A 27996-nucleotide genomic window follows, 5' to 3' on the forward strand; every position below is an offset into this window, starting at 1 on the left:
ATTCTAAAATGTGGGCTTTCTATGGAGGTGATTTCCCATGAGACTCTATTCTTAAGCTCCAGTCTCAAAGTCAGACTTTGCATTGCAGGAATCATCTTTCCGGGGTCAGAGGTTACTTTTTATGATGTATGGGAATAACTGATACACCGGGACAATCACAGCAACCGGCTTTAGAGTGTAAAGGCCAACGAGCAGCCAATAATCATCTACTATGTCTTTAAAAAAAAAAAAAAAAAAAAAAAAATTAAAGGGGAACTAGATTAGTTGTTAAGCTGTACTGAATCATTTGTAAATGTTTAATTCAAATATTTTCAAGTTATTATATGATCCTAATTTATGAGATATTATTACTTGCCGTATAAGAGAGCTTCCTCATCCTGATTTTTTCTTTTCCTGCTGCAAACAAGGAAACCATTGGCACACGGGCTTCCATTTGGTTGATTTCTGTTAACCATTTGTTAATGGTGAGTGGAGTAAATGACACATTCACTCAACCGAATTGAACCAATCAGACAGCCACGTTGCTTTGTGCCGAGACTCGGAGCAGGAGTGTTTTGTTTGCAGCAGGAGTTGACTTAGGATCAGGATATCTCGGATATTATAAGAGCTAATAATATTAATGACAAGGAATCTCTGATAAATTTTGGGGGAATCTCAGTAACTAAATCTTGTTCTTTCCAGACAGGAGCCGCCTGCACTCCCACCGTCCATTCTGAGCACCGGCTGAGATATAAGACTGACGAGTGTATCAGCCTCAGAGAGTTCAAGCCAATATTCTGTGGCATTTGCCCATCCAGACGCTGTGTGCCATATCAGACTCACACTGAACCGGTTGCCTTTCGTTGCCGCGGGAACTTAACCTGGAAATGAATGATGTCCATTATTTCCTGTGTGTGCTATTAGTGTGCCCCACGCCTGACCAAGATGGAAACCATTAAACGCACCTTTGTTCTACTGGGGTTATTCAAAACTTTTTTCTTTTAATCAAGGGACCCAAATAAAGGCTTTGGAAGCCAAGAATTCACCTAGAATTAACCAAATGCTTTATTTTCATTGCTATTGTCTATGGCAGCAGGGCATGTCGCTTTTTTTAAAGGGGGTCACGGAGACCGACCCTAAGGAGCTTGAGGACTGAACGGATCTAACTTGAATGCAGTGCCAAGCCAAGTTCTATTGGCAGAGATTAAAGCAACTGTCTGGTCCAGGGTGGCAGTTGCTCAAGGGTTCCCCAACCTCAATAAGCGCAGTTGCACCTACTCACCAGTAGAGGCAGGTTGGAGGCAATGGCAGCCAGCGTAGGAGAACACTGGACTTATTGTACCTCTGTAAATCCCCCATCGTTCTACCTCCCCAACAGCTTTCCTGCACCGTTCCCCCAGCACCCACTCAACGACTCAAACTATTCTTGGGTAATTTACAGAAGTGAGAGAAGCAGATGGTGCCAGTCTCATGTATGGTATAGCGAGTTTAGCCACAGGCAGAAAAACGAGTCTATGTCTTCTTTCAGATCTCTTATCAGCACATTTGAAACATTGGGGTAACAGTCACCCTGCTATAGTTCCAGGGGTACAGAGAGCACAAATAATCACTCACCCCAAATCTCCCCCAACTGGCCTTCAGACTGGGCCCCCTTCGCTCATAACAAGGTTACAGATATATAGAAACATTGGGGTAACAGTCACCCTGCTATAGTTCCAGGGGTACCCAGGGTACAAATAAGCACTCACCCCAAATCTCCCCCTAACTGACCTTCAGGCTGGGCAATTACCTACACATTCGTAGCCCACAATTCAATGTGAGCAGCACTTGTATGATCCAGAAAGAGTTAAGTTTGAGAAATATTTATTTCATATTAATAAGCAGAAGGGACACATTGTCACGTCGGTTCTACATGAAACTGCTCATTATTTACACCACTTGAATTTCTTTAGAATGTTTTTCCCGTCACTACTTCCATAGAATTTTTTGGCTGTAGCCAATTGTCACATATTTCCTTCCTGGCACTGTGTTTTATATATATATATATATATATGTGTGTGTGTATGTGTTTATGTGTGTGTATTAGTGGGAAAGCTGCTGCTAAAAATACAGGCCACAAGGGAGTCTATAAAATGATTCATGGCGAATACGGGCAGAACTTCGTGGAACTGATAGCAACGCATACCCTCTATAATATATATATATATATACACACACACAGTGTCCCTGTAGCTTCTCATAGTCACTGCTTGGGTTTCTAGTTTACCGACATTCACAGATGGGGAAAAGTTACCCTTCTCTGCTTATTCTTCCACTGAGGACTGAACGACTTTCAATAGTAAATTCAGGTAGGATGACTTACCCTTTGATGGCAAATGGTTGGGGGGTTGTCTCTAAATATTCATAATTTTAACATTCTAGTAAGAGTTAAAAAAAAACCTATTTTTGACTATTTAACCTCTGGGAATTGTTAAACTTGATGGGGTCAGTGACCCCAATACCTGGACGGTAGATTATTCTTTTATGTATCTCCTATAGTAGCGCACACACACACACACACACACACACACACGCCCCATTTTGCCCCATTCATATGAGCAATTTAGGGGGTGACAGAGAGAAGCTTATCCTGTGGTTAAATAAATGACCCTTTCTGTTTTCGTGTGGTACTCATACTTATTTTCAGGAAGGATCGGTCCATAAGGCTAAGGGTTAGCGTTTTACTCCTGTTACCCCAAAATGTGCCCCCCCATATCCCCTTGTCACCCCCCATTAATCACTGATCTGGCAACCTCAATATACAAAACCATTGCTACAGTCACACTGCTGTGGGGTGTAATGTCATTCTTTCTGCCCAGCGGGGCCCCTCAGGTCCAAGTAGCACTTAGACGTCTGCCCCCCTGTATTGTAACCCCTGTATTACTCCCCTGTATTGCACCCCTGTATTGCACCTCTGTATTGCTTCCCTGTATTGCTCCCCTGTATTACTCCACTGTATTGCTCCCCTGTATTGCTCCCCTGTATTGCTTCCCTCTATTGCACCTCTGTATTGCTCCCCTGTATTGCTCCCCTGTATTGCTCCCCTGTATTGCTCCCCTGTATTGCTCCCCTGTATTGCTCCCCTGTATTGCTCCCCTGTATTGCTCCCCTGTATTGCACCCCTGTATTACTCCACTGTATTGCACCCCTGTATTGCTCCCCTGTATTGCACCCCTGTATTGCACCCCTGTATTAAACCCTGGGGAAAATATTACTATTCTTGCAGGGTATCTGAGCTGACGCCGAGCACCAGTAACAAAACAAGGTCAGGGAAAAACATGATTTTACTCTTTGGTAACAAAGAATTCGTCCCTCCCTTCCTGTTTTCTGCTCTTAATGAAGATTTCCAAACACTTTACCTTTCTCTCTCTCTCTCTCTCGCGCCAACATTGGACTCACTGCCGCCCAGAATTGTTACTGTAACTGTCAGTTTGTAGTAAATCAATGCGCCGTGTGCAGGGAAGTGTGTGGATGTTATTCCATTCTCTATTGTACATATTTATTATGTCTCAACATTTCTTCAGTGTAAACAAAAGTCATCCACCAAAAATATACAGATTACTTGCCAGACTCTTAGGGCAGAGACACATGGTCAGATTCGGGGAGATTAGTCGTCCGCAGAAACGTAACTAGAGGGGGGCGGGCCCTGGCGCGAGACGTGCGGCTAGAATAAAAGTCGCCGGCTGGGTTAAGCACTCGGAGCGCTTCGTTTTCTGAAGTCGCCCGAAGTTTTTTCGTGAGACCACATCGGACGACTTCAGAAAACAAAGCGCAATTTAGGTTCCAGTCGGTGGGAGGCACTTCAGGAGATTAGTCGTCCCAAGGAAGAGAAGATTTGTCGCCGGGCGACTAATCTCCCCGAATCTGCCTGTGTGGCCAGACCCTAAATCAGGACTGTATTTATGTCCGATGCTGCCCCCAAGTGACATCACTTCCACCAACCAGCCTGGGAAATTTTTTTTGAGTTAACTTTTAGTAGGGTGTAGAAAGGGACATTCTGATACAATTTACAATTGGTTTTAATGTTATTTTATTTGTGGCTTTAAAAATTATTTAGCTTTTTATTCAGCAGCTCTCCACTTTGAAATTCCAGCAATCTGGTTGCTAGGGTACAAATTAACCTAGCAACCAGGCACTGATTTGAATAAGAGACTGAAATATGAATAGAGGGTCTAAATACACAAATGAGTCACTGTCATTGTACCGGCGATGAGCAAGTTTAGGGGACTGTTCCTGCTGAATTGTGCTTAGCACAGAGGAATACCTATGCTGCCATCGTTTTATGGGATCTCTCTGTACAGACTATGAGCAAACTTAGGGACTGTTCCTGCTGAATTGTGCTTAGTACAGGGGAATACCTATGCTGTCATAGTTTTATGGGATCTCTCTGTACAGACTATGAGCAAACTTAGGGGGACTGTTCCTGCTGAATTGTGCTTAGTACAGGGGAATACCTATGCTGCCATAGTTTTATGGGATCTCTCTGTACAGGCTATGAGCAAACGTAGGGGGCTGTTCCTGCTGAATTGTGCTTAGTACAGGGGTACATGGACTATGAGTAACTGAAGCAAACTTAGGGACTGTGCTGAATTGTGCTTAGTACAGGAATACCTATGCTGCCATAGTTTATGGGATCTCTCTGTACCTATGAGCAAACTTAGGGGGCTGTTCCTGCTGAAATGTGCTTTATGGATACCTATGCTGCCATAGTTTTATGGGATGTACAGACTATGAGCAAACTTAGGGACTGTTCCTGCTGAATTGTGCTTAGTACAGAGGAATACCTATGCTGCCATAGTTTTATGGGATCTCTCTGTACAGACTATGAGCAAACTTAGGGACTGTTCCTGCTGAATTGTGCTTAGTACAGGGGAATACCTATGCTGCCATCGTTTTATGGGATCTCTCTGTACAGACTATGAGCAAACTTAGGGACTGTTCCTGCTGAATTGTGCTTAGTACAGGGGAATACCTATGCTGCCATAGTTTTATGGTATCTCTGTGTTCAGACTATGAGCAAACTTAGGGACTGTTCCTGCTGAATTGTGCTTAGTACAGGGGAATACCTATGCTGCCATAGTTTTAAGGGATCTCTCTGTACAGACTATGAGCAAACTTAGGGGGACTGTTCCTGCTGAATTGTGCTTAGTACAGGGAATACCTATGCTGCCATAGTTTTATGGGATCTCTCTGTACAGACTATGAGCAAACTTAGGGGGCTGTTCCTGCTGAATTGTGCTTTGTACAGGGGAATACCTATGCTTACATTCAGTATTTTATTGGAATACCTCTATACAAGCTATTAGCACTTATGTTGTTATGATCACATCATCGGACCTTTCCCATAAGCCCCTCCTGCAGTTGGTCACTTGTAATGGGGAAGAATAAAATGACGGGAGGACTACGGGAGGTGAAGGTGGGAATAATGGAGAAAATAAGATGAACTGCGGGTTAAGTCAGTAATAACTAAACTTGCAGTGTTTGTTTCCGGAAATCAGAGCTGCGCCTACAGGAAAACGACTCGGTGAAACGTTGCCGTCATTGTCATTTCAAGTATTTCAACACTTTCCTGTTTGTTTGTAAATTTCTTCTTTTTTTTTTTTTTTAATGTTTTCTGCTCGGCTTGATCTCTGCTAACATCACCCTCTGGCTCCAAAACATCAAAACTGCAAAAGAAGCTAAACATAAAAAAGAAATAATGAAGACCAACTGAAAAGTTGCTTAGAATTAGTCCTTCTAGAACACACTTTAAAGGGGCAGTTCACCTTTAAGTTAACTTATGTTATAGAATGTCAGTTCTAAGCAATTTTTCAATTGGTCTTCATTATTTTTTTTATATAGTTTTTGAATTATTTGCCTTCTTCTTCTGACACTTCCCAGCTTACAAATGGTGGTCGGTGACCCCATCTAAAAAAAGAAATGCTCTGTAAGGCTACAAATGTATTGTTATTGCTACTTTTTATTACTGATCCTTCTATTCAGGCCTCTCCTATTCATATTCCAGTCTCATATTCAAATCAATGCATGGTTGCTAGGGGAATTTGGACCCTAGCAACAGCAGATTGCAAAAGTTGCAAACTGGAGAGCTGCTGAATAAAATTCTCAATAACTCAATAATCTCAAAGCTACATCCCTTAATAAGGAACAAGTCACGGCTTTTACATTTTGTTTTTGAATCTGGGAACAGTGTGAGCATCATCAGGTTACAGCAGTGACATCATAGACTTACACATCGTATAATTCAACATCAGGTTACAGCAGTGACATCATAGACTTACACATCGTATAATTCAGCATCATCAGGTCACAGCAGTGACATCATAGACTTACACCTCCTATAATTCAGTATCAGTGGCAGCTGTATCAATGTATACGTGTATAATAGATATAATAATATATAGTACAAGCAAGTGACATTTGTGAGACCAGAGAGCAGCAGAAAACAGGATGCGGTCCCCGTGTAACTGCTGAAAGGGCAAGTAAAACCGACAACATGAGGGAGGAGAGGAAGTCGCTTGGTTGCAGAAACTTTTCTTTTAAATAATGGTACAGAGACTTCCCATAACAATGACTCCAAATACATTATATAGTGAGAGGCAGAGGGTAGGGAGGGACAAATATATGAAATACAGTGAGAGGCAGTGGGAACATTTGCCCAAACACATTATACAGTGAGAGGGGAAAGGGAAGGAGGCCTGCAGCCTTGTGCCTTTATATGGTCACAGAACAACCCCTCAGTGACTTCTATATCCTTATCATTTACAATAGGGGGTACATTATCCCTTATAATACAGGAGTGATACTCAGAGTTCCCTGTATAACTCAGCCTGCAGCCTTGTGCCTTTATATGGTCACAGAACCCCTCAGTGACTTCTAATATCCTTATCATTTACAGTAGGGGGTACATTATCCCTTATAATACACGAGTGATACTCAGAGTTCCCTGTATAACTCAGCCTGCAGCCTTGTGCCTTTATATGGTCACAGAACCCCTCAGTGACTTCTAATATCCTTATCATTTACAGTAGGGGGTACATTATCCCTTATAATACATGAGTGATACTCAGAGTTCCCTGTATAACTCAGCCTGCAGCCTTGTGCCTTTATATGGTCACAGAACAACCCCTCAGTGACTTCTAATATCCTTATCATTTACAGTAGGGGGGTACATTATCCCTTATAATACATGAGTGATACTCAGAGTTCCCTGTATAACTCAGCCTGCAGCCTTGTGCCTTTATATGGTCACAGAACCCCTCAGTGACTTCTAATATCCTTATCATTTACAGTATAATTTATATTGCTCCATTACCCTGTTCTACTCACTCAACACTGAGCCAGTTAACGGATTATCAGATGAACATCATGGCGTTATATCTCATGATCTCTGCAGTTCAGAGACTAAAAGTCAGATGCCATGTGATAGCTGACAGCTAGGAAGGGGCGGCAGTTGTGACATCCAAATTCATTGATGGCTAGTGATTGTGCTTCCGCCCTGTGAACTAGTGATAGACCTCTATGTCACATGCGGTTACATTTTTATCTGTTTGAACATCAGTATTTCTTGTAATTGTTTATAAAATAAAATTGACTCATTATCTTTGTATGATTTCACAGGCTGATCGGTGGGGAAGTGGCAGCTAGGAGATGTGACTGCTGTATTAACTGTCAGTGAGTCGTTTGCCAACATCTTCATAGAGCTGAAAAAAGTCTGGGAGGAGTCGATAAAGTCACTCGGAATATTCTCAAGCCGGACAACAGTCTAATTGCGTTGTGATAAGGGGAACTAATTGGATGTTCCTTCTGCACCGGATGAACTGAAGGACAGCGGGAGCAAATGTCATCTGTTTTCCTGTGTTCTCCAGGGGTGAGTGAGCTGAGGTTTACAGAAATGTTACGGAGAAATCTCTGAAGTTCAACAAATGCCAGAGAAAGCTCTGAGGTCCAACAAATGCTGGAAAAAGCTCTGAGGTCCAACAAATGCCAGAGAAAGCTCTGAAGTCCAACAAATGCTGGAGAAATCACTGGGTCCAACAAATGCCAGAGAAAGCTCTGAAGTTCAACAAATGCCAGAGAAAGCTCTGAAGTTCAACAAATGCTGGAAAAAGCGCTGAGGTCCAACAAATGCCAGAGAAAGCTCTGAAGTTCAACTAAGGCTGGAGAAAGCTCTGAAGTTCAACTAAGGCTGGAGAAAGCTCTGAAGTTCAACAAATGCCAGAGAAAGCTCTGAAGTTCAACTAAGGCTGGAGAAAGCTCTGAAGTTCAACAAATGCCAGAGAAAGCTCTGAAGTCCAACAAATGCTGGAGAAATCACTGGGTCCAACAAATGCCAGAGAAAGCTCTGAAGTTCAACAAATGCCAGAGAAAGCTCTGAAGTTCAACAAATCCTGGAAAAAGCTCTGAGGTCCAACAAATGCCAGAGAAAGCTCTGAAGTTCAACTAATGCTGGAGAAAGCTCTGAAGTTCAACAAATGCCAGAGAAAGCTCTGAAGTCTAACAAATGCCAGAGAAAGCTCTGAAGTTCATCTTCTAAAGCCAATGAGATAATGGATCCAGTGGACACCAACTCTACTTCCAACGGGACCATGTGCTCCGTCAACAAGGAGTTTACGTTCCGCTTCTTGCCCTCGGTCTACCTCATTGTGTTTGTGGTGGGACTGGTCGGCAACGGTGTCGGTTTGTGGAACTTGTGTATAAACCGGAAGAAATGGACACCGGTCAACGTCTTTGTGATGAACCTCGGCATCGCCGATCTCCTTTACGTCATCACCCTGCCATTCTTTGTGTCGTATTACACCAAGAAAGAAGTGTGGCATTTCGGGTACGGATTATGCCGCCTGACTCGCTGCCTGTTTCACGTCAACATGTACGCCAGCATCAGCTTCCTCACCTGCATCAGCGTCCAACGCTACCTGGGCATTGTCCACCCCTTAAGGACATTGGTTAAATACCAGAGTTTGGGCCACGCTCTTGTAATCACCGCCCTGGTGTGGCTGTGGGTGATCATTCAAGTGGCGCCCAGTTTCTTCATCACAAACAACGACACCGATCCGGACCACTGTCACGACTCCACCAGCAACAGGCACGAAAACGTCAGGAGATACACCATTTACACCATAATCTTGACCTTTACCGGATTTTCCGTCCCATTTCTCATCATCGTGGTGTGTTACGCCAAGGTCCTCAAAGTGCTCTGGAAAAACAAAAATATCGGCGTGGCGGTGAAAAGAAGAATCATAAAACTGATCAGCATTGTCCTGGCGCTGTTTTTTGTTTGTTTTTTCCCATTTTATATTTTGCGGAACTTTAACTTGTTCGCCAGACTTTGGCAGTTGCAAGGAAAGTGCAGTCCGGCTCTGAAGAACACCTACATCGCCTACCAGGTCACCCGGGGCTTGGCCAGTATGAACAGCGCCATTAACCCATTGCTTTACTTCGTCACCGGCGAGAACTTTTTGTTGACAATTAAGAAGGCGAAGACGAAAACATGGCACGCGTGTGTGTATATTGGGAGGACTCGGAATCCAACGCTAACGGTTAATGCCGACGGCTAGGAGGAGCATAATGATTGACTGTTGAGCTGGAGACAAAACTGGAACTAGTAGCCTACGGCACAGACAGAGGACAGGGGCAAAAGAAAAAAAGAAAGAATATTGTTTATTGCCCAAAGAACTATTGATAACAGCTCTCCCTCTTGCGTAAGTTGGTCTGTTCCGTTCACTTATTGGAAGAATGGGATAATGTTAAGGTAGCACCATGAGCAGGGGGGACAGTGTTATTTTATTTTCCTTGGCCAGGCTTTTGCCGTACATATGGACAGCCCATAAGGACCGACAGGGTAGTGGCTCACAAACCACTGAGCCAAAAGGCAAGAGAGGGGAACGATTATTTGTTGACTGCATTATTCCCGGATAGCTTCCGAGAACCTAGACTGGAGTTTAATTGGTTAAATGAGAGTTCAGCTTTAAAATAAAATTTAGTATGATGTAGAGAGTGATATTCCGAGATAATTTGCAGTTTTTATTATTTGTGGTTTTTGAGTTATTTAGCTTTTTATTCAGTAGCTCTGCAGTTTGCAATTTCAGCCACCTGGTTGCTAGGGACCAAATGACCCTAGCAACCCTGTATTGATAAGAATAAGAGACTGGAGTATGAATAGGAGGGACCTGAATAGAAAGACGAGTAATCAAAAGTAGCAATAACAATAGATTTGTAGCCTTACCGAGCATTTGTGTTTTAGGTGGGGTCAGTGACCCCCATATGAAAGCTGGAAAAAGTATTTTGATTGATGCATAAAACTAAGAGCTGTAAATAAATACACAATCCACCATAGATTGGGCAATGCATTGTGTCATTGTGATATTTCCTTATCAGTTATGTTCTATAAGTTTTTTGTGAAACTGCACTGAGTAGCAGATATATTGTGTATTATATGTTAAAGGTGTTTTTATGTAATGGTTTGTGAGAGAGTATTAAATGGGATAAACAAAGTCCCAGCACCACTGAGTGAGTAATGTTACCTACTATGTTAGATACTTGTAATGAACCTCCCTGTTATAATGTATCGATGTATTGTCATGTACTGAAATGTTTATTGTTTTGTAGAGTTTATAGGATACTAATGTTATTATACAACATTTATAGGTAAATGATATTTGTCATTTATTCTCTGTAAGTAAGGTGTTACTATAGACATAATCTCTCCCTACTATACCTGCTATCCCACAGTCACACTCCCTTCCCAGAGACTATTATCCACTGTTACTATAGGCACCATCTCTCCCTACTATACCTGCTATCCCACAGTCACACTCCCTTCCCAGAGACTATTATCCACTGTTACTATAGACACCATCTCTCCCTACTATACCTGCTATCCCACAGTCACACTCCCTTCCCAGAGACTATTATCCACTGTTACTATAGACATAATCTCTCCCTACTATACCTGCTATCCCACAGTCACACTCCCTTCCCAGAGACTATTATCCACTGTTACTTATAGGCACCATCTCTCCCTACTATACCTGCTATCCCACAGCCACAGTTCCCTTCCCAGAGACTATTATCCACTGTTACTATAGACACCATCTCTCCCTACTATACCTGCTATCCCACAGTCACACTCCCTTCCCAGAGACTATTATCCACTGTTAGTATAGGCACCATCTCTCCCTACTATACCTGCTATCCCACAGTCACACTCCCTTCCCAGAGACTATTATCCCACTGTTACTATAGGCACCATCTCTCCCTACTATACCTGCTATCCCACAGTCACACTCCCTTCCCAGAGACTATTATCCACTGTTACTATAGGCACCATCTCTCCCTACTATACCTGCTATCCCACAGTCACACTCCCTTCCCAGAGAGTATTATCCACTGTTACTATAGGCACCATCTCCCCCTACTATACCTGCTATCCCACAGTCACACTCCCTTCCCAGAGACTATTATCCACTGTTACTATAGACACCATCTCTCCCTACTATACCTGCTATCCCACAGTCACACTCCCTTCCCAGAGACTATTATCCACTGTTACTATAGGCACCATCTCTCCCTACTATACCTGCTATCCCACAGTCACACTCCCTTCCCAGAGAGTATTATCCACTGTTACTATAGGCACCATCTCTCCCTACTATACCTGCTATCCCACAGTCACACTCCCTTCCCAGAGACTATTATCCCACTGTTACTATAGGCACCATCTCTCCCTACTATACCTGCTATCCCACAGTCACACTCCCTTCCAGAGACTATTATCCACTGTTACTATAGGCACCATCTCTCCCTACTATACCTGCTATCCCACAGTCACACTCCCTTCCCAGAGAGTATTATCCACTGTTACTATAGGCACCATCTCCCCCTACTATACCTGCTATCCCACAGTCACACTCCCTTCCCAGAGACTATTATCCACTGTTACTATAGGCACCATCTCTCCCTACTATACCTGCTATCCCACAGTCACACTCCCTTCCCAGAGAGTATTATCCACTGTTACTATAGGCACCATCTCTCCCTACTATACCTGCTATCCCACAGTCACACTCCCTTCCCAGAGACTATTATCCACTGTTACTATAGGCACCATCTCTCCCTACTATACCTGCTATCCCACAGTCACACTCCCTTCCCAGAGAGTATTATCCACTGTTACTATAGGCACCATCTCTCCCTACTATACCTGCTATCCCACAGTCACACTCCCTTCCCAGAGACTATTATCCCACTGTTACTATAGGCACCATCTCTCCCTACTATACCTGCTATCCCACAGTCACACTCCCTTCCCAGAGACTATTATCCACTGTTACTATAGGCACCATCTCTCCCTACTATACCTGCTATCCCACAGTCACACTCCCTTCCCAGAGACTATTATCCACTGTTACTATAGGCACCATCTCTCCCTACTATACCTGTTATCCCTAAGTCACATTCCCTTCACAGAGACTATTATCCACTGTTACTATAGGCACCATCTCTCCCTACTATACCTGCTATCCCACAGTCACACTCCCACACCCGAGATATTAGGGGTGTAAACAGAGAATGTTGACACCTGCAGAGATCCTGGGAGAGAAGGAGAGGGACAGATCTGTTTATCTTCCCTGCAGTTTTTAAGTCTCTAAACAAAATATTGTTGCAGTTACAGTATCTCTATTTAACATGTTGGTAAATTATGAGGCCAGAATGAATATAAAGTTTGATCTTTGTACAACTTCACAAACCTAAATTCAAGAAGTCAGTATAAAACACAAACCACAGATTCTCTCTCTACAGCCAACGCCTTGTGAATTTACTTTCCAGTAATACAGTAAGTGACCTCTCTCGTGTTATAGTGAATAAAGTACCCCCTCTTGTAAATTATAAGGATATTATAAGTTACAGAGGAGTTTTATGACCATATAAAAACACGAGGCCGAAGATTATGGAACTCCGAGGTAACTTCTAACATCCTCATATTTTGCAACTGGGGGTATTTTATTTATTATAATACACAAGTTGTAGTGAGTCATGTGACAGAAATGACATCAGAACTCACCGTTTATAAACGATGACATCAGAACTCACCGTTTATAAGGATATAATCTTGTTAATGAACCCAGCCAACTCGCCCCCTTCCACTGCATAAGCCAATCCCATCCCCATTACTTTATGAACTGGTTTTTGGAGTCAAAGTCTCTGGGATTCACTTCCTCCTGGGACATTGCTGGAGTGTTGGCTTTGTTTGTCCTTGTGTCAGTCCGGATCCACCTCCTTATTATTTCCCATCCAGATCATAAAACACTTGCCCTTGTGTCACTTCTCATTCTCCCTTATCTCCAGTTCTGTTGACTGAATGCAGGTGCCAAGCAAATCAATATTACAGGTTGATTCCATTACTTTAACCTATAAAGTGCCTTTCAGCAGTACTATTTACACTCCTCTGATTTACTTCTCCCATTCACATGACTTGAGCAGAGCAGAGCCTACGTATGAAATTCCTTATGGCATTGACATTCCACTCCGTCCATAGAATTCTTTAGGCAGAGCCATACGCTCAGATTCGGGAAGATTAGTCGCTCAGTGACAAATCTCCTCTTCTTCGGGCGACTAATCCCCCCGAACTGCCTTCCAGCCGGCTAGAATGTAAATCGTCGGCAGAATTGCACTCGGAGCGATTCGTCCTCACGAGGAAACTTCGGGCGATTTCAGAAAACGAAGCGCTCAGAGTGCCACCCCGCCGGCAATTAACATTCTAGCCGATGGAAGGCAGTTCGGGGAGATTAGTCGCCCGAAGAAGAGATTTGTTGCCCGGAGACTAACCCTCTGTAGTGGCCTGGCTTCTATGAAGGAGTTAATGGCTCAGCTTGCAGCTTCAGACTTGCCCAAGATGCCGTTGTTCTCAAAAATGGCAACATTCCTTATCAACTGACTTGTTGTGCTTGATACAAATACAAGAAGCCATTAGGAGTCATGGGCTACGGGACATTGGGGTGTGGGCTAATGACTCTGGGGAAATAGTAATAAACCAAGTGAAATTCTCAACCATTGCTCAGGGGCAGTACTAGGGGCAGTACTAGGGGCAGTACCAGGGGCATGTTCCTAATGTGCAGCTTTATTGTGAAAGTTGTTGCCCCAGCTACACTGCAGCCCATGGATTCATCTGTACTGGCCCCAGCGCTCACCACCCTTTTATTGGCCGGACAAGTGAAAGTTGTATTTTTTAGTAGCCACTCTGATTTCAGCCTGATCACCCTCAGTAACAGGTCCATCACCCACTATCAATAATGTGCACCCGAAACTAAACTCGCCGACTCTATTGAAATTCATTGTGGTCATTGTGGTGGAAAGGGGTTGTGTTGGGGCATGAGGTGTGGAGCAGGTAGTGCCACATCCCTTCAGATGAGGTTGGCATCTCTACTCGGGTGCCATAGATTTTTTGCCTGCCTTAGTCTGGAAACTATGGCAGCATAGGTATTCCCCTGTACTAAGCACAATTCAGCAGGAACAGTCCCTAAGTTTGCTCATAGTCTGTACAGAGAGATCCCATAAAACTATGGCAGCATAGGTATTCCCCTGTACTAAGCACAATTCAGCAGGAACAGCCCCTAATTTTGCTCATAGTCTGTGCAGAGAGATCCCATAAAACTATGGCAGCATAGGTATTCCTCTGTACTAAGCACAATTCAGCAGGAACAGCCCCCTAAGTTTGCTCATAGTCTGTACAGAGAGATCACATAAAACTATGGCAGCATAGGTATTCCCCTGTACTAAGCACAATTCAGCAGGAACAGCCCCTAAGTTTGCTCATAGTCTGTACAGAGAGATCCCATAAAACTATGGCAGCATAGGTATTCCTCTGTACTAAGCACAATTCAGCAGGAACAGCCCCTAAGTTTGCTCATAGTCTGTACAGAGAGATCCCATAAAACTATGGCAGCATAGGTATTCCTCTGTACTAAGCACAATTCAGCAGGAACAGCCCCCTAAGTTTGCTCATAGTCTGTACAGAGAGATCACATAAAACTATGGCAGCATAGGTATTCCCCTGTACTAAGCACAATTCAGCAGGAACAGCCCCTAAGTTTGCTCATAGTCTGTACAGAGAGATCCCATAAAACTATGGCAGCATAGGTATTCCTCTGTACTAAGCACAATTCAGCAGGAACAGTCCCTAAATTTGCTCATAGTCTGTACAGAGAGATCCCATAAAACTATGGCAGCATAGGTATTCCCCTGTACTAAGCACAATTCAGCAGGAACAGTCCCTAAGTTTGCTCATAGTCTGTACAGAGAGATCCCATAAAACTATGGCAGCATAGGTATTCCCCTGTACTAAGCACAATTCAGCAGGAACAGCCCCTAAGTTTGCTCATAGTCTGTACAGAGAGATACCATAAAATTATCGCAGCAAAGGTATTCCCTGTACTAAGCACAATTCAGCAGGAACAGCCCCGTAAGTTTGCTCATAGTCTGTACAGAGAGATCCCATAAAACTATGGCAGCATAGTACTGGGCATGGTTCTTACTGCATGGTCATGGTAATAGTGATAGCGCTTACCATATACTTAGTACAGTGCAGGCGGAGCTATTTTGCTCACACACTATATAAACAAATGCTTAAAACTCAGGCAGCACAGTTATCCCTCTGTGCAATTCAGCAAATCATTTTAGTGTATAGCAGTATATTCATGCAGGGACAAAGCAGCAAACCTTATTTAAATCATTGCAAGGTTGCTGGGGTAATTTGGACCCTAGCAACCAGATTGCCTAAAATGCAAACTGGAGAGCTACTGAATAAAAAGCTAAATAACTCAAAAACCACAAATAATAAAAAACGAAAACCAATTGCAAATTGTCGCAGAATATCCCTCTCTACGTCATAGTAAAAGTTAACTCAAAGTTGAACACACTGATTTCCAGTAACTAGACATTTGACGGGTGTCAGCAGACGGACTATGGGACTTGCTTCATTCTGACAGACAAACACATCACACACATATTCCAATTGCAAAGTTACAAGGCAAAGTTAAACCCACGCAGCAAAAACCAAATAGTGACGGATCATTGTCAGCTATTCTCTTGCAGGGAGTTATCTCGCCCGGCCACTGAAAAAGAAGAGGCAGGAGGTATTTATCACAGGGTTGGTTTGGCAGCAGCTCTCCAGAGATAACCAGCGCTGGGTGGAGCTGCCGGGAGGTTTAGTGAGTGGAGCAGAATGTGTAGCGGAGGCTGGGCACACCTGCTCTCACTTTCTGTTTATTTTCACACAACGGGACGTTGCCATGAAGAGTAAGAAAGAAACAAGTTAAAGATTGGGGAGTTCGGTGTGAAGCGGAGATGCCACTTTGTCTCTGGTTGGACATTCCCTGTATTGTCTGGGAGGAAACCAATGGAGTTGTCCCACGGCAATAGCTGAGCTCCCTCTTGTGCTTCTTCTCCTTCTGATGGAATCATGGAAAATTCCACCAACAGCTCCAGCTGCACAGTAAACAAGGAGTTCACATTCCGCTACTTGCCTTCTGTTTACCTCATCGTCTTTCTCGTCGGCTTGTTTGCCAACGTCTTCGGCTTGAGGAACTTGAGGATCAACCGTAAGAAGTGGACGTCCCTCAACGTCTTTGTGCTGAACCTCGGCATCGCCGACCTCCTCTACGTCATCACCCTGCCGTTCTTCGTGTCCTATTATCTCAAGGGGGAAGTGTGGTTATTCGGCCATGGATTCTGCCGCCTCGCCCGTTGCCTCTTTCACGTCAACATGTACTCCAGCATCAGCTTCCTCACCTGCATCAGCGTCCAACGCTACCTGGGAATTGTCCATCCCATGAAAATGATGGGGACCTTCCAGAACCTGCGCCTCTCTGTTTATATCAGTGTGCTCATGTGGATATGGGTCATTGTCCAGGTTATCCCCAGCTTTTTTATCTCCGAGAGCGACCCCGATATCGCCCACTGCCACGACTCCACCAGCAACGAAAATCTGGAGAAACTGAAATATTATACACTTTATACAATGATCTTAACCGTCACCGGGTTTCTCATCCCGTTCCTCATCATCGTGGTGTGTTACGCCAGGGTCCTGACCGTCCTCCGGAGAAATAAAAATATCGACCCGGTTTTAAAGAGAAGGAGCATCAAGCTGGTGGTGATAGTGCTGGCTTTGTTTTTCATTTGTTTTTTCCCCTTTTATATTTTACGGAACTTCAATTTGTTCTCGAGACTTTGGCAGAAGGCGGGGACATGCTCTCCCTCCCTGAAGAGCGCCTATATCGTATATCAGGTCACGCGAGGGTTGGCCAGTATGAACAGCGCCATCAACCCTCTCCTTTACTTTGTGACCAATGAGACCTTTGCTATGAAGTTCCAGAAGATGCGGAGGTCCACCTTGCGTGCTTTTGTGTTTCTCGGAAGGAATCAGGACATCACTCTTTCTGGGAATACTGAACTTAAAGAGATATCAGAATCAGAGGCATAATCATGGAGGCAGGAGCTAGTTGGAGGTCCAGGAGGATAGAAGGCCTGGCCAGCAACTCTAGTTGGGGTGGAGCTGTTGGAACTACAACTCCCTACAGTCTTGAGCTGTGGATGGGTGCTGCAAGGTGCAAACCTTCAAAATGCAGGACCATCTTGATCTAACTGCATCAGGGTTGCCAGGTTGGTGGTTTTCCAGCTAAATTGGGCTACTAAATTAAAGCCCAGGCGTACAAACTAGCCAAGCTACGGATTTGGGATCCTTGTTGGTTTGTACTTTGAAAACCAGCCAACGTTTTTTCCTGCCCCAATATGCCAAGCCTGCGTCTCCCAATGCATGTTGGGTAATATAGTGTTTTGTTTAACAATTTGCCAACTGCCAAGTTTAATGTAAGACTACAATACCCAGCATGCAATGGGACTGACTTGTGTAGAAGTAGGGAGTTACCAGATTTTGGGCTCTGAACCCCAGTCTCCCGTCACAATCTCACATTTTTTTTGGGCTACTTTTGAAGCGCCTCTTGGCTGGTTTTGGGCTGGTTTTGTAGCCGACTTTGGCTGGTTTTGAAAATTAAACCTGGCAACTCTGAACTAAATTCTCCAACCTGTAGCTGCTGGAATTCAGATCGGCGCCCCTTATTTTCACCCCTCTAAAGGTCCCTGCGTGTATAACAATCATATGACCTATACTGATTTTGCTTTGGGGAGCGGGGGCGAATTAACCTACTCTACTACTCCTCTACTATTATCATTACTACTACTACTCCTCTACTATTATCATTACTACTACTACTCTACTATTATCATTACTACTACTACTACCACCACTACTATTATCATTACTACTACTACTACTACCACTACTATTATCATTACTACTACTACTACCACTACTACTATCATTACTACTACTACTACCACTACTACTACTACTACGCAGAGCTCTGATTCAGTATCTCGGGAGAGTCATCTACTGACAGTTCATAAAGTCCAGATGCCCCTGTCAAATATTATCTTCCCTCAACATTCCACTGACTCTCAAATGGTTTATTCATAACAGTATTAAATATATTAGACATCATGTAGGCACTGCTGTGCATGTTAATACAGGTAAGGGATCGGTTTTCCGGAAACCCATTATCCTGAAAGCTCGGAATTACGGAAAGGCTGTCTCCCATAGACTTAATTTTATCCAAAATTTTTAAAACTGATTTCCTTTTTCTGTGTAATAATAAAACAGTCGCTTGTACTTGATCCCAACTAAGATATAATTAATCCTTATTGGAGGCAAAACCAGCCTATTGGGTTTGTTTCATGTTTATATGATTTTCTAGCAGACTTAAGGTATGAAGAGCCAAATTACGGAAAGAGCCGTTATCCAGAAATGTAAATTGTTGGGGTCAGCAAGAAAAGCTAAACAAAATAATGTTTCCAGGATTCATTTTCACTAGTCATCCATTTACCTGCCTGAATAGTAATACCCCCCCCACACACACCTGATCTGCACTTAAATATGGTAAATATGACTTTTGGTCCATTTTTAAAGCAATATTTATCCCAGGAATACACAAGCCTTTTGGAACGTTATTCTGCCTAATTAATGGACCGTCTTTTTTTATGAATTTCCCTGTTCTTGTCTGTACATAATCGGCAGCACTGTTAGAGGCATCTCAGCTATTGTAGATTTACATTAAGAAGCAAAAATGTTTATTTTTGATATATATATATATATAGATATATATCTATATATATATATATATAGGAAAAACATGTATTTAGTGAATTTAATATGTTGTGTAAGTCTTGCAAATAAACAAACAGGCCCCAGCAAATGAGGGTTTAGTATTTTGATGCAGGTTTACAGCTTCTTTAATCTGATATAAAACAGACTGTTTATATAAACTATAGTAGTACTTATCTGTTATCTACTGTGTATCCTGTGCTTGAATGGCTGCCCCCATGGCTACACAGCAGCTTGTTTATATAAACTATAGTAGTACTTATCTGTTATCTACTGTGTATCCTGTGCTTGAATGGCTGCCCCCATGGCTACACAGCAGCTTGTTTATATAAACTATAGTAGTACTTATCTGTTATCTACTGTGTATCCTGTGCTTGAATGGCTGCCCCCATGGCTACACAGCAGCTTGTTTATATAAACTATAGTAGTACTTATCTGTTATCTACTGTGTATCCTGTGCTTGAATGTCTGCCCCCATGGCTACACAGCAGCTTGTTTATATAAACTATAGTAGTACTTATCTGTTATCTACTGTGTATCCTGTGCTTGAATGGCTGCCCCCATGGCTACACAGCAGCTTGTTTATATAAACTATAGTAGTACTTATCTGTTATCTACTGTGTATCCTGTGCTTGAATGGCTGCCCCCATGACTACACAGCAGCTTGTTTATATAAACTATAGTAGTACTTATCTGTTATCTACTGTGAATCCTGTGATTGAATGGCTGCCCCCATGGCTACACAGCAGCTTGTTTATATAAACTATAGTAGTACTTATCTGTTATCTACTGTGTATCCTGTGCTTGAATGGCTGCCCCCATGGCTACACAGCAGCTTGTTTATATAAACTATAGATTTTACACGGAGATCAGTCCCAGCCCCAGTGAAGATTACAGTCCAAGGTCCCACACACATTCACACACCCAATGGGCAACTTTATCAGAGAGAACCCAAAGTACATAGGTTGGACTTAAACACAAGACCTGACCAGTGCAATGAGTACTGAGAATCTGCAGTCATTCCTATATAATAATGAGTAGGGTTATTGGCTCAATGTTAAATGGGTGATGTGACCCAAAGGGAACCTGGGAAAACAGTTTTGGACTGGAGGGATAAGGCTCTACTTGCCCACAACGTAGAACAATATTACAGGGTATGCTTCTTATTCAATATACCACCTTTATAGTGTTTATACATATATATATATATATATATATATATATATATATATATATATATATATATATATATATATATATATATATATATATATATATATATATATATATATATTCAAGCTGCGGGTCCTCTTGAACTGTGTATATACAGGATTCGGTTGGGACTCGGCCTCTTTCAGCAGGATTGGGCCGAATCCTTCTGCCTGGCCAAACCGGCCATGTTCAAATTCAGATTCGGCCAAATTTTCCTTGGAGGATCGAAATCCTCTATAATCCCTAAGCTGTGTTGCTAATGGTGGCCATAGACGCACAGATAATATCGTACAAATCAAATTTTCGTACGATATTCTGTGCGATTATGGTGGAAGACTTAGATATTGGTCGGCTCGTCGATCGGGATGGACGGAAAATTATTATCAGTTGCCTTCAAAACATCGGCCATTGTTAGTGCTGAATTGTCAGATACAGGTAGAATTCTATTGTTTCTATTGTATATCTGACCATTCAGCTCTACACTTGTGTATTGGAACCAACAATCTTTCCTGGAAACATCTTTTCCAAAAAAGATCACAATTGTTACGTCTATGGGCACCTTTAAGCCTTGCAGAACCAGATATAGGAGATATAGATACCAGATATAGGAGATATAGATACCAGATATAGGAAACTGCAACAAAGATCTCTAATACAAAAAAAAAAAAAGAAGAAGAAAAATAAATAATAAATTACAGACTTGCCACATGCTCTGCAGCCTGAGAGTCCATATAGAGGCCAGTATAGAGTCTGTTAGAGTCATTAATGTATAAAGTCAGGCTCCAAGTCCATCGAGCAGTTTCTATAAAAGTAACCTATGGACTCGGAGCGCAGGTCAAGTCTGGAAGAATAAGGCACGGCCCCTATGGCATTATGCAACTTGGTTGCTAGGGTCCCACTTACCCTAGCAACCATGCATTGATACGAATAGGAGACTGGACTATGAACAGGAGAGGCCATGATCTGCAGTTACAAGTACGACGAGGTAGGGGAGGTTTGTTGGGAAATTCCCTGCAAAACCAAAAGCGATAAAAATTGCACAAAAGATTTCACATTTAGCATTTAAGGGAATCATGGGGACATCGCAATCTAACATTATGCGACCTGCACTGGAGAAGGAGACTGGCTCCCCCTTATTGTTGCACCCTAGGCCTCTTCATCCTACCCCTGCCCTGCACCCAAGAGTCACCCTAGGCATGGGACCTTGTGCCTAAATTGTAAATCCAGCCCTGATCACATGCCTACAAATCCCAGGATATTCCAATATAATCTCAAGAAGTAGAGCATGCTGGGAGCTGTAGTTCAGCAACACCAGGGTTGCCTTCTTTTATTAATTAATTATCACCTCTCCAGGGTCAGTGACAGAATGAATGTTAGAGAATTCCCAATGAGGGTTGTTCAGCTGCTGAACAACTACATTTTCCTCCTTTCCCCTGTTTGAATACAGTTTATATAGTGAATAAAGTACCCCCTCTTGTAAAATATAAGGATATTATAAGTTACCGAGGTAACTTCTAATATACTCACCGTTTATAACTGATGACATCAGAACTGACCGTTTATAAGGAATTTACAAGATATTCATGGCTTTTGTGTATTATATTATTATTATTATTATTATTATTGTATTATATTATTATAGAATAGAGAAGCCGCACAATGATCTCCCTATGTTACATAACAACATGTAATGCTGGATGAATCCCATCAAGTTTCCCTCAGCTGCTTCAATGAGAGGCACCAACACCGCATCACTGCAGGAACTGACAGTTTACTCATCGCTGACATTTAGCCCTTTGACTCATTATTGTACTTTGCTCTCGCTGTGCTGGGAGATATTCCTGACCTACCCACGACAACTACTCCTCCATATTCCAGAGGTTGAACGGGCTGTAAAATGACTTTTTCAGTGTAATTATTAAGGAGTCCATTTATGAATGTTCCTCTATGAAGCTCTCACTGGTTCTGGCTACAGTTTTGCCCTTAACTACAGAGATATTATGTCTTTACCAGCACAATTGTCCTTATTCCTTCCCATTAGCTTCCTGCTGTGTTATAATGTTTTAACAAGAAGTGAGAAAAGGACACGGCTAAGTCCCCTAAATTTGCTCATAGTCTGTACAGAGAGATCCCATAAAACTATGGCAGCATAGGTATTCCTCTGTACTAAGCACAATTTAGCAGGAACAGCCCCTAAGTTTGTTCATAGTCTGTACAGAGAGATCCCATAAAACTATGACAGCATAGGTATTCCCTGTACCAAGCACAATTCAGCAGGAACATCCCCCTAAGTTTGCTCATAGTCTGTACAGAGAGATCCCATAAATCTATGGCAGCATAGGTATTCCTCTGTACTAAGCACAATTCAGCAGGAACAGTCCCCTAGGTTTGCTCATAGTCTGTACAGAGAGAGCCCATAAAACTATGGCAGCATAGGTATTCCCCTGTACTAAGCACAATTCAGCAGGAACAGTCCCTACGTTTGCTCATAGTATGTACAGAGAGATCCCATAAAACTATGGCAGCATAGGTATTCCCCTGTACTAAGCACAATTCAGCAGGAACAGCCCCTAAGTTTGCTCATAGTCTGTACAGAGAGATCCCATAAATCTATGGCAGCATAGGTATTCCCCTTTACTAAGCACAATTCAGCAGGAACAGTCCCCTAGGTTTGCTCATAGTCTGTACAGAGAGAGCCCATAAAACTATGGCAGCATAGGTATTCCCCTGTACTAAGCACAATTCAGCAGGAACAGCCCCTAAGTTTGCTCATAGTCTGTACAGAGAGATCCCATACAACTATGGCAGCATAGGTATTCCCCTGTACTAAGCACAATTCAGCAGGAACAGTCCCCTAAGTTTGCTCATAGTCTGTACAGAGAGATCCCATAAAACTATGGCAACATAGGTATTCCCATGTACTAAGCACAATTCAGCAGGAACAGTACCTAAGTTTGCTCATAGTCTGTACAGAGAGATCCCATAAAACTATGGCAGCATAGGTATTCCCCTGTACTAAGCACAATTCAGCAGGAACAGTACCTAAGTTTGCTCATAGTCTGTACAGAGAGATCCCATAAAACTATGGCAACATAGGTATTCCCCTGTACTAAGCACAATTCAGCAGGAACAGTCCTCTAAGTTTGCTCATAGTCTGTACAGAGAGATCCCATAAAACTATGGCAGCATAGGTATTCCCTGTACTAAGTACAATTCAGCAGGAACAGCCCCTAAGTTTGCTCATAGCCTGTACAGAGAGATACCATAAAACTATGGCAACATAGGTATTCCCATGTACTAAGCACAATTCAGCAGGAACAGTCCCTAAGTTTGCTCATAGTCTTTACAGAGAGATCCCATAAAACTATGGCAACATAGGTATTCCCATGTACAAAGCACAATTCAGCAGGAACAGTACCTAAGTTTGCTCATAGTCTGTACAGAGAGAGCCCATAAAACTATGGCAGCATAGGTATTCCCCTGTATTAGCACAATTCAGCAGGAACAGCCCCTAAGTTTGCTCATAGTCTGTACAGAGAGAGCCCATAAAACTATGGCAGCATAGGTATTCCCTGTACTAAGCACAATTCAGCAGGAACAGCCCCTAAGTTTGCTCATAGTCTGTACAGAGAGATCCCATAAAACTATGGCAGCATAGGTATTCCCCTGTACTAAGCACAATTCAGCAGGAACAGTCCCTAAGTTTGCTCATAGTCTGTACAGAGAGAGCCCATAAAACTATGGCAGCATAGGTATTCCCATGTACTAAGCACAATTCAGCAGGAACAGCCCCCTAAGTTTGCTCATAGTCTGTACAGAGAGATCCCATACAACTATGGCAACATAGGTATTCCCATGTACTAAGCACAATTCAGCAGGAACAGTCCCTAAGTTTGCTCATAGTCTGTACAGAGTGATACCATAAAACTATGGCAGCATAGGTATTCCCCTGTACTAAGCACAATTCAGCAGGAACAGCCCCTAAGTTTGCTCATAGTCTGTACAGAGAGATCCCATAAAACTATGGCAACATAGGTATTCCCATGTACTAAGCACAATTCAGCAGGAACAGTCCTCTAAGTTTGCTCATAGTCTGTACAGAGAGATCCCATAAAACTATGGCAACATAGGTATTCCCATGTACTAAGCACAATTCAGCAGGAACAGTCCTCTAAGTTTGCTCATAGTCTGTACAGAGAGATCCCATAAAACTATGGCAGCATAGATATTCCCCTGTACTAAGCACAATTCAGCAGGAACAGACAATCATGTCTTTTCCCAATAGCCTGTACAGAGATTTTAAAACTATGCCAATGTGGGCACCCCTTGAACAAAGAACCAGTTTGGATTGGGCCTCGTAGTTCTCTCTAGAGGAACTGAACATTAAAGTGTTTGATGCTTTAGGCTTCTCAGACGAGGCCTGTGCACAATGTTTGGACAGCATTTTTAGAATTATTGTGTTCTCACTACAGACCCTTAGGTTTATTTTCAGCACTAGCTGGTGGGAATAATTGCAGGAATGCCATAAGTGAGAGAATACTATGCCGGTGACAAGAGCATGGCATGATGCCAGATACAGGCGCCATGCTGTAGGAGAAGACCATGCAACGGAGGGATCTACAGCTTCAATTTATGAGCTTTCCGCGCTGGAGGGAGTGAATGTTTATCTTGAGAACTATACAGACCCAGAGCAACCGTCTCATTACTCCCAAAAGAGCTCACTCTGCGGCTCATTCTCACATTGGAACTCTTCTCATCCAACCCTGATGACTTAAAACTAAAATCAGCTTCAGAAGATGTGACCAGACACCGACATGTTTCTGTAAATTTTCCTGATGCTCGGAACAGAATCGGAGTAAACCTAGAAAACAAAAAAATTGCAGTGAGGTGCCAGTTGTGAAGGCGAGTGCATTAACCATAACCTCCTTCTGTTCTACACAATGGAGATGGACGACTTCTTCGGAACATCTGGGAATTTCAACGTCAGCTCCAAGTGCCTGATAAACAAAGACTTCACGTTCCAATACCTGTCGGCTGTTTATGTCGTCGTCTTCCTGGCCGGGTTCCTCGGCAACGTTTTCGGCTTGTGGAACTCCTTTCTCAACTGGAAGAAGTGGACTTCTTTGAACGTCTTCGTGCTGAACCTCGGCTTGGCCGACCTCCTCTACATCATCACTCTTCCGTTTTTCGTGTCGTATTACGCCAACAAAGGAGTGTGGGTGTTTGGTTATGAATTCTGCCGCCTGGCTCGCTGTCTCTTTCACGTCAACATGTACGCCAGCATCAACTTTCTCACCTGTATCAGTGTCCAACGCTACCTGGGCATTGTCCACCCGATGAAGACTTTAGGGCGATTTAAGAACTTGCGTCCTTCGCTGTACATCAGCCTCCTGTTGTGGGTTTGGGTGATTATTCAGGTTCTACCAAACCTTCTATTTACAAACATGGACAAAAACGACACCTACTGCCACGATTCTGTCATCAACGAGCATCTACCCACCTACACGCCCTACTCCATGGTTGTAACCGTCACCGGATTCTTCATACCGTTCCTCATTATCGTCGGCTGCTACACCCGCATTCTTTTGGTCTTGAAAAATAACAGAAGCGTGAATCCCAACGTGAAAAGAAAAAGTATCAAACTGGTCTTGATCGTTTTGATTTTGTTTTTTCTCTGTTTTTTCCCCTATTACAGCTTCCGGAATTTTAATTTGTTCTCCAGAACGTGGCAACTGCAAGGAACATGCACCAAGGCTCTGGAGGACCTCTACGTCACCTACCAGATCACCAGAGGCTTGGCTTGCCTCAACAGCGCCATAAACCCTCTTCTTTACCTAGTGACCAATGAGAACTTTGTTTCACAGTTCCAGAAATTGAAGAAGAAATCCTGCTGCCACAGGTTTGTGTTCCTGGGAAGAAATCAAGCCAACCAGGACACCAAAACCCTAGACTTTAACCTGAAGGAGCTTGAACAAGTATCTGAAGAACGTTAAGGAACTGGCATTAGAGGACAACTGCATCAGGGGTTCTGTTTGGGCGGCCTTTTTAGGTTTTATGAAGGACTAACTTCTCCTCCAACGACAGCTGAGCTTAATAAGTACCAAATCCATCAGGTGGAATAGCACAACTGCTCAAATACGGTTTTATATCCCCTAAAATGTTCGTTTGAAATGGCATAAAGTGTATTCACACCCAGCACTTGCACAATGTGGTTTAGTTCAGTTGTTGTCGGCAACAGACTGCGCCCAGCAAGATATCGGCAACCTCAGAATTGTGTCTCCATCTGATAAGGGACCATAAACAGCCAAAAAGGACAATATTGACCTTAGATACTAATGTGAATCATACAGTTATACAGTCATTTACTGCAAAGAGAGGAAGGAATTACAGGTATAGGATCCATTACCCGGAAACCCGTTAACCAGAAAGCAAAGAATTACAGGAAGGCCGTCTCCCACCGTCTCCCTTTCATCCAAATAATCCAATTTTTTAAAAATGATTTCCCTTTTCTGTGTAATAATAAAACAGTCGCTTGTACTTGATCCCAACTAAGATATAATTAATCCTTATTGGAGGCAAAACCAGCCTATTGGCTTTATTTAATATTTACATGATTTTCTAGTAGACTTAAGGTACGGAGAACCAAATTACAGAAAGATCCATTATCCGGGAAACCCAAAGCATTCTGGATAACAGATCCCATACCTGTATCTGGGATGCTTTGTATCTAGAAGATCTTGCTTTAAATTTGGATCTTCACCTTAAAGGGCAGAGACACGCGCTCAGATTCGGGGAGATTAGTCGCCCAGCGAAAAATCTCCTCTTCTTCGGGCGACTATCTCCCCAAACTGCCTTTTCACCGGCTAAAATCTAAATTACCTGTGGCATGGCACTCGGAGCGCTTCATTTAGAAGTCGCCCGAAGTTGCCTCGCGAGGAAACTTCGGGCGACTTTAGAAAACGAATCACTCAGAGTGCCATCCTGCCAGCAATTTACATTCTAGCCGTCGGGAAGGCATTTTGGGAAGATTAGTCGCCCGAAGAAGAGGTGATTTGTTGCTGGGCGACTAATCTCCCCTGAATCTTAGTGTGTGTCAATGCCCTAAATCTGCTAAATAGGATTGTTTCGTCTCCAATAAGGATTTATTATATTTCAGTTAAAGTCAAGTACAAGCGACTGTTTTATTACGGACTTTATAGGAACTCCATCCCTGTAATTCGGAGCTTTCTGGATAAGGGGTTTTCAGAAAATGGATCCCATACCTTGAGAACAAGAATACATTAGGCAAAGTTTCCCTTAACTCTAGGGATGCACCGAATCTACTATTTTGGATTCGGCCAAACCCCCGAATCCTTCATGAAAGATTAGGCTTAATACTGAACCGAATACGAAACCTAATTTGCATATGCAAATTCATACCTCCCAACGGTCCCTCTTTTGACAGCTCAACCCGCAGTCCCTTGTTTGTACTGGAAACTCCCTATTTTTTTGTTTGCACTGAACAGCCAGAAAAAGAAACAAAGTTTCTAACTTACTTGGCTTTTGGCAGAGAG

At 42.9% G+C, this 27996-nt stretch overlaps 4 protein-coding genes across 6 annotated transcripts in view; all 4 read left to right on the plus strand.

The window, feature by feature from the left end:
* Window positions 1-1031, plus strand: part of ccn5.L (cellular communication network factor 5 L homeolog) — a 29754-nt gene extending 28723 nt beyond the window's left edge. For 2 of the 3 annotated variants that reach the window (XM_041575820.1, XM_018234913.2), the window contains one exon: window positions 682-1031. In XM_041575820.1, coding sequence (XP_041431754.1) covers window positions 682-870 — 189 coding nt within the window. In that variant the 3' untranslated portion in view covers window positions 871-1031. The remainder of the gene's footprint in view (window positions 1-681) is intronic. The other variant, XM_041575821.1, reaches the window with a different exon arrangement.
* A 6216-nt stretch (window positions 1032-7247) lies between these two features.
* Window positions 7248-9642, plus strand: LOC108701991 (P2Y purinoceptor 1). The gene has a single exon (XM_018236999.2). It carries the CDS (start codon window positions 8565-8567, stop codon window positions 9570-9572), a length of 1008 nt encoding a protein of 335 aa, XP_018092488.1. The 5' UTR covers window positions 7248-8564; the 3' UTR covers window positions 9573-9642.
* A 6293-nt stretch (window positions 9643-15935) lies between these two features.
* On the plus strand, window positions 15936-17879 carry LOC108701992 (P2Y purinoceptor 1). Its single transcript, XM_018237000.2, has one exon. It carries the CDS (start codon window positions 16475-16477, stop codon window positions 17492-17494), a length of 1020 nt encoding a protein of 339 aa, XP_018092489.1. The 5' UTR covers window positions 15936-16474; the 3' UTR covers window positions 17495-17879.
* A 7352-nt stretch (window positions 17880-25231) lies between these two features.
* LOC108701993 (P2Y purinoceptor 1) lies at window positions 25232-26436 on the plus strand. Its single transcript, XM_018237001.2, has one exon. The coding sequence runs from the start codon at window positions 25384-25386 to the stop codon at window positions 26434-26436; it is 1053 nt and encodes a 350-aa protein (XP_018092490.1). The 5' UTR covers window positions 25232-25383.
* The last annotated feature ends 1560 nt before the right edge of the window (window positions 26437-27996 follow it).

This window comes from Xenopus laevis, chromosome 9_10L, assembly GCF_017654675.1.
Source record: "Xenopus laevis strain J_2021 chromosome 9_10L, Xenopus_laevis_v10.1, whole genome shotgun sequence".
Classification (NCBI taxonomy): Eukaryota; Metazoa; Chordata; class Amphibia; order Anura; family Pipidae; genus Xenopus; species Xenopus laevis.

Bases quoted from the DNA above. Each gene is read 5' to 3' on its own strand.
- LOC108701992 (XM_018237000.2), top strand. From the start codon at position 16,475: ATGGAAAATTCCACCAACAGCTCCAGCTGCACAGTAAACAAGGAGTTC.
- LOC108701993 (XM_018237001.2), top strand. From the start codon at position 25,384: ATGGAGATGGACGACTTCTTCGGAACATCTGGGAATTTCAACGTCAGC.
- LOC108701991 (XM_018236999.2), top strand. From the start codon at position 8,565: ATGGATCCAGTGGACACCAACTCTACTTCCAACGGGACCATGTGCTCC.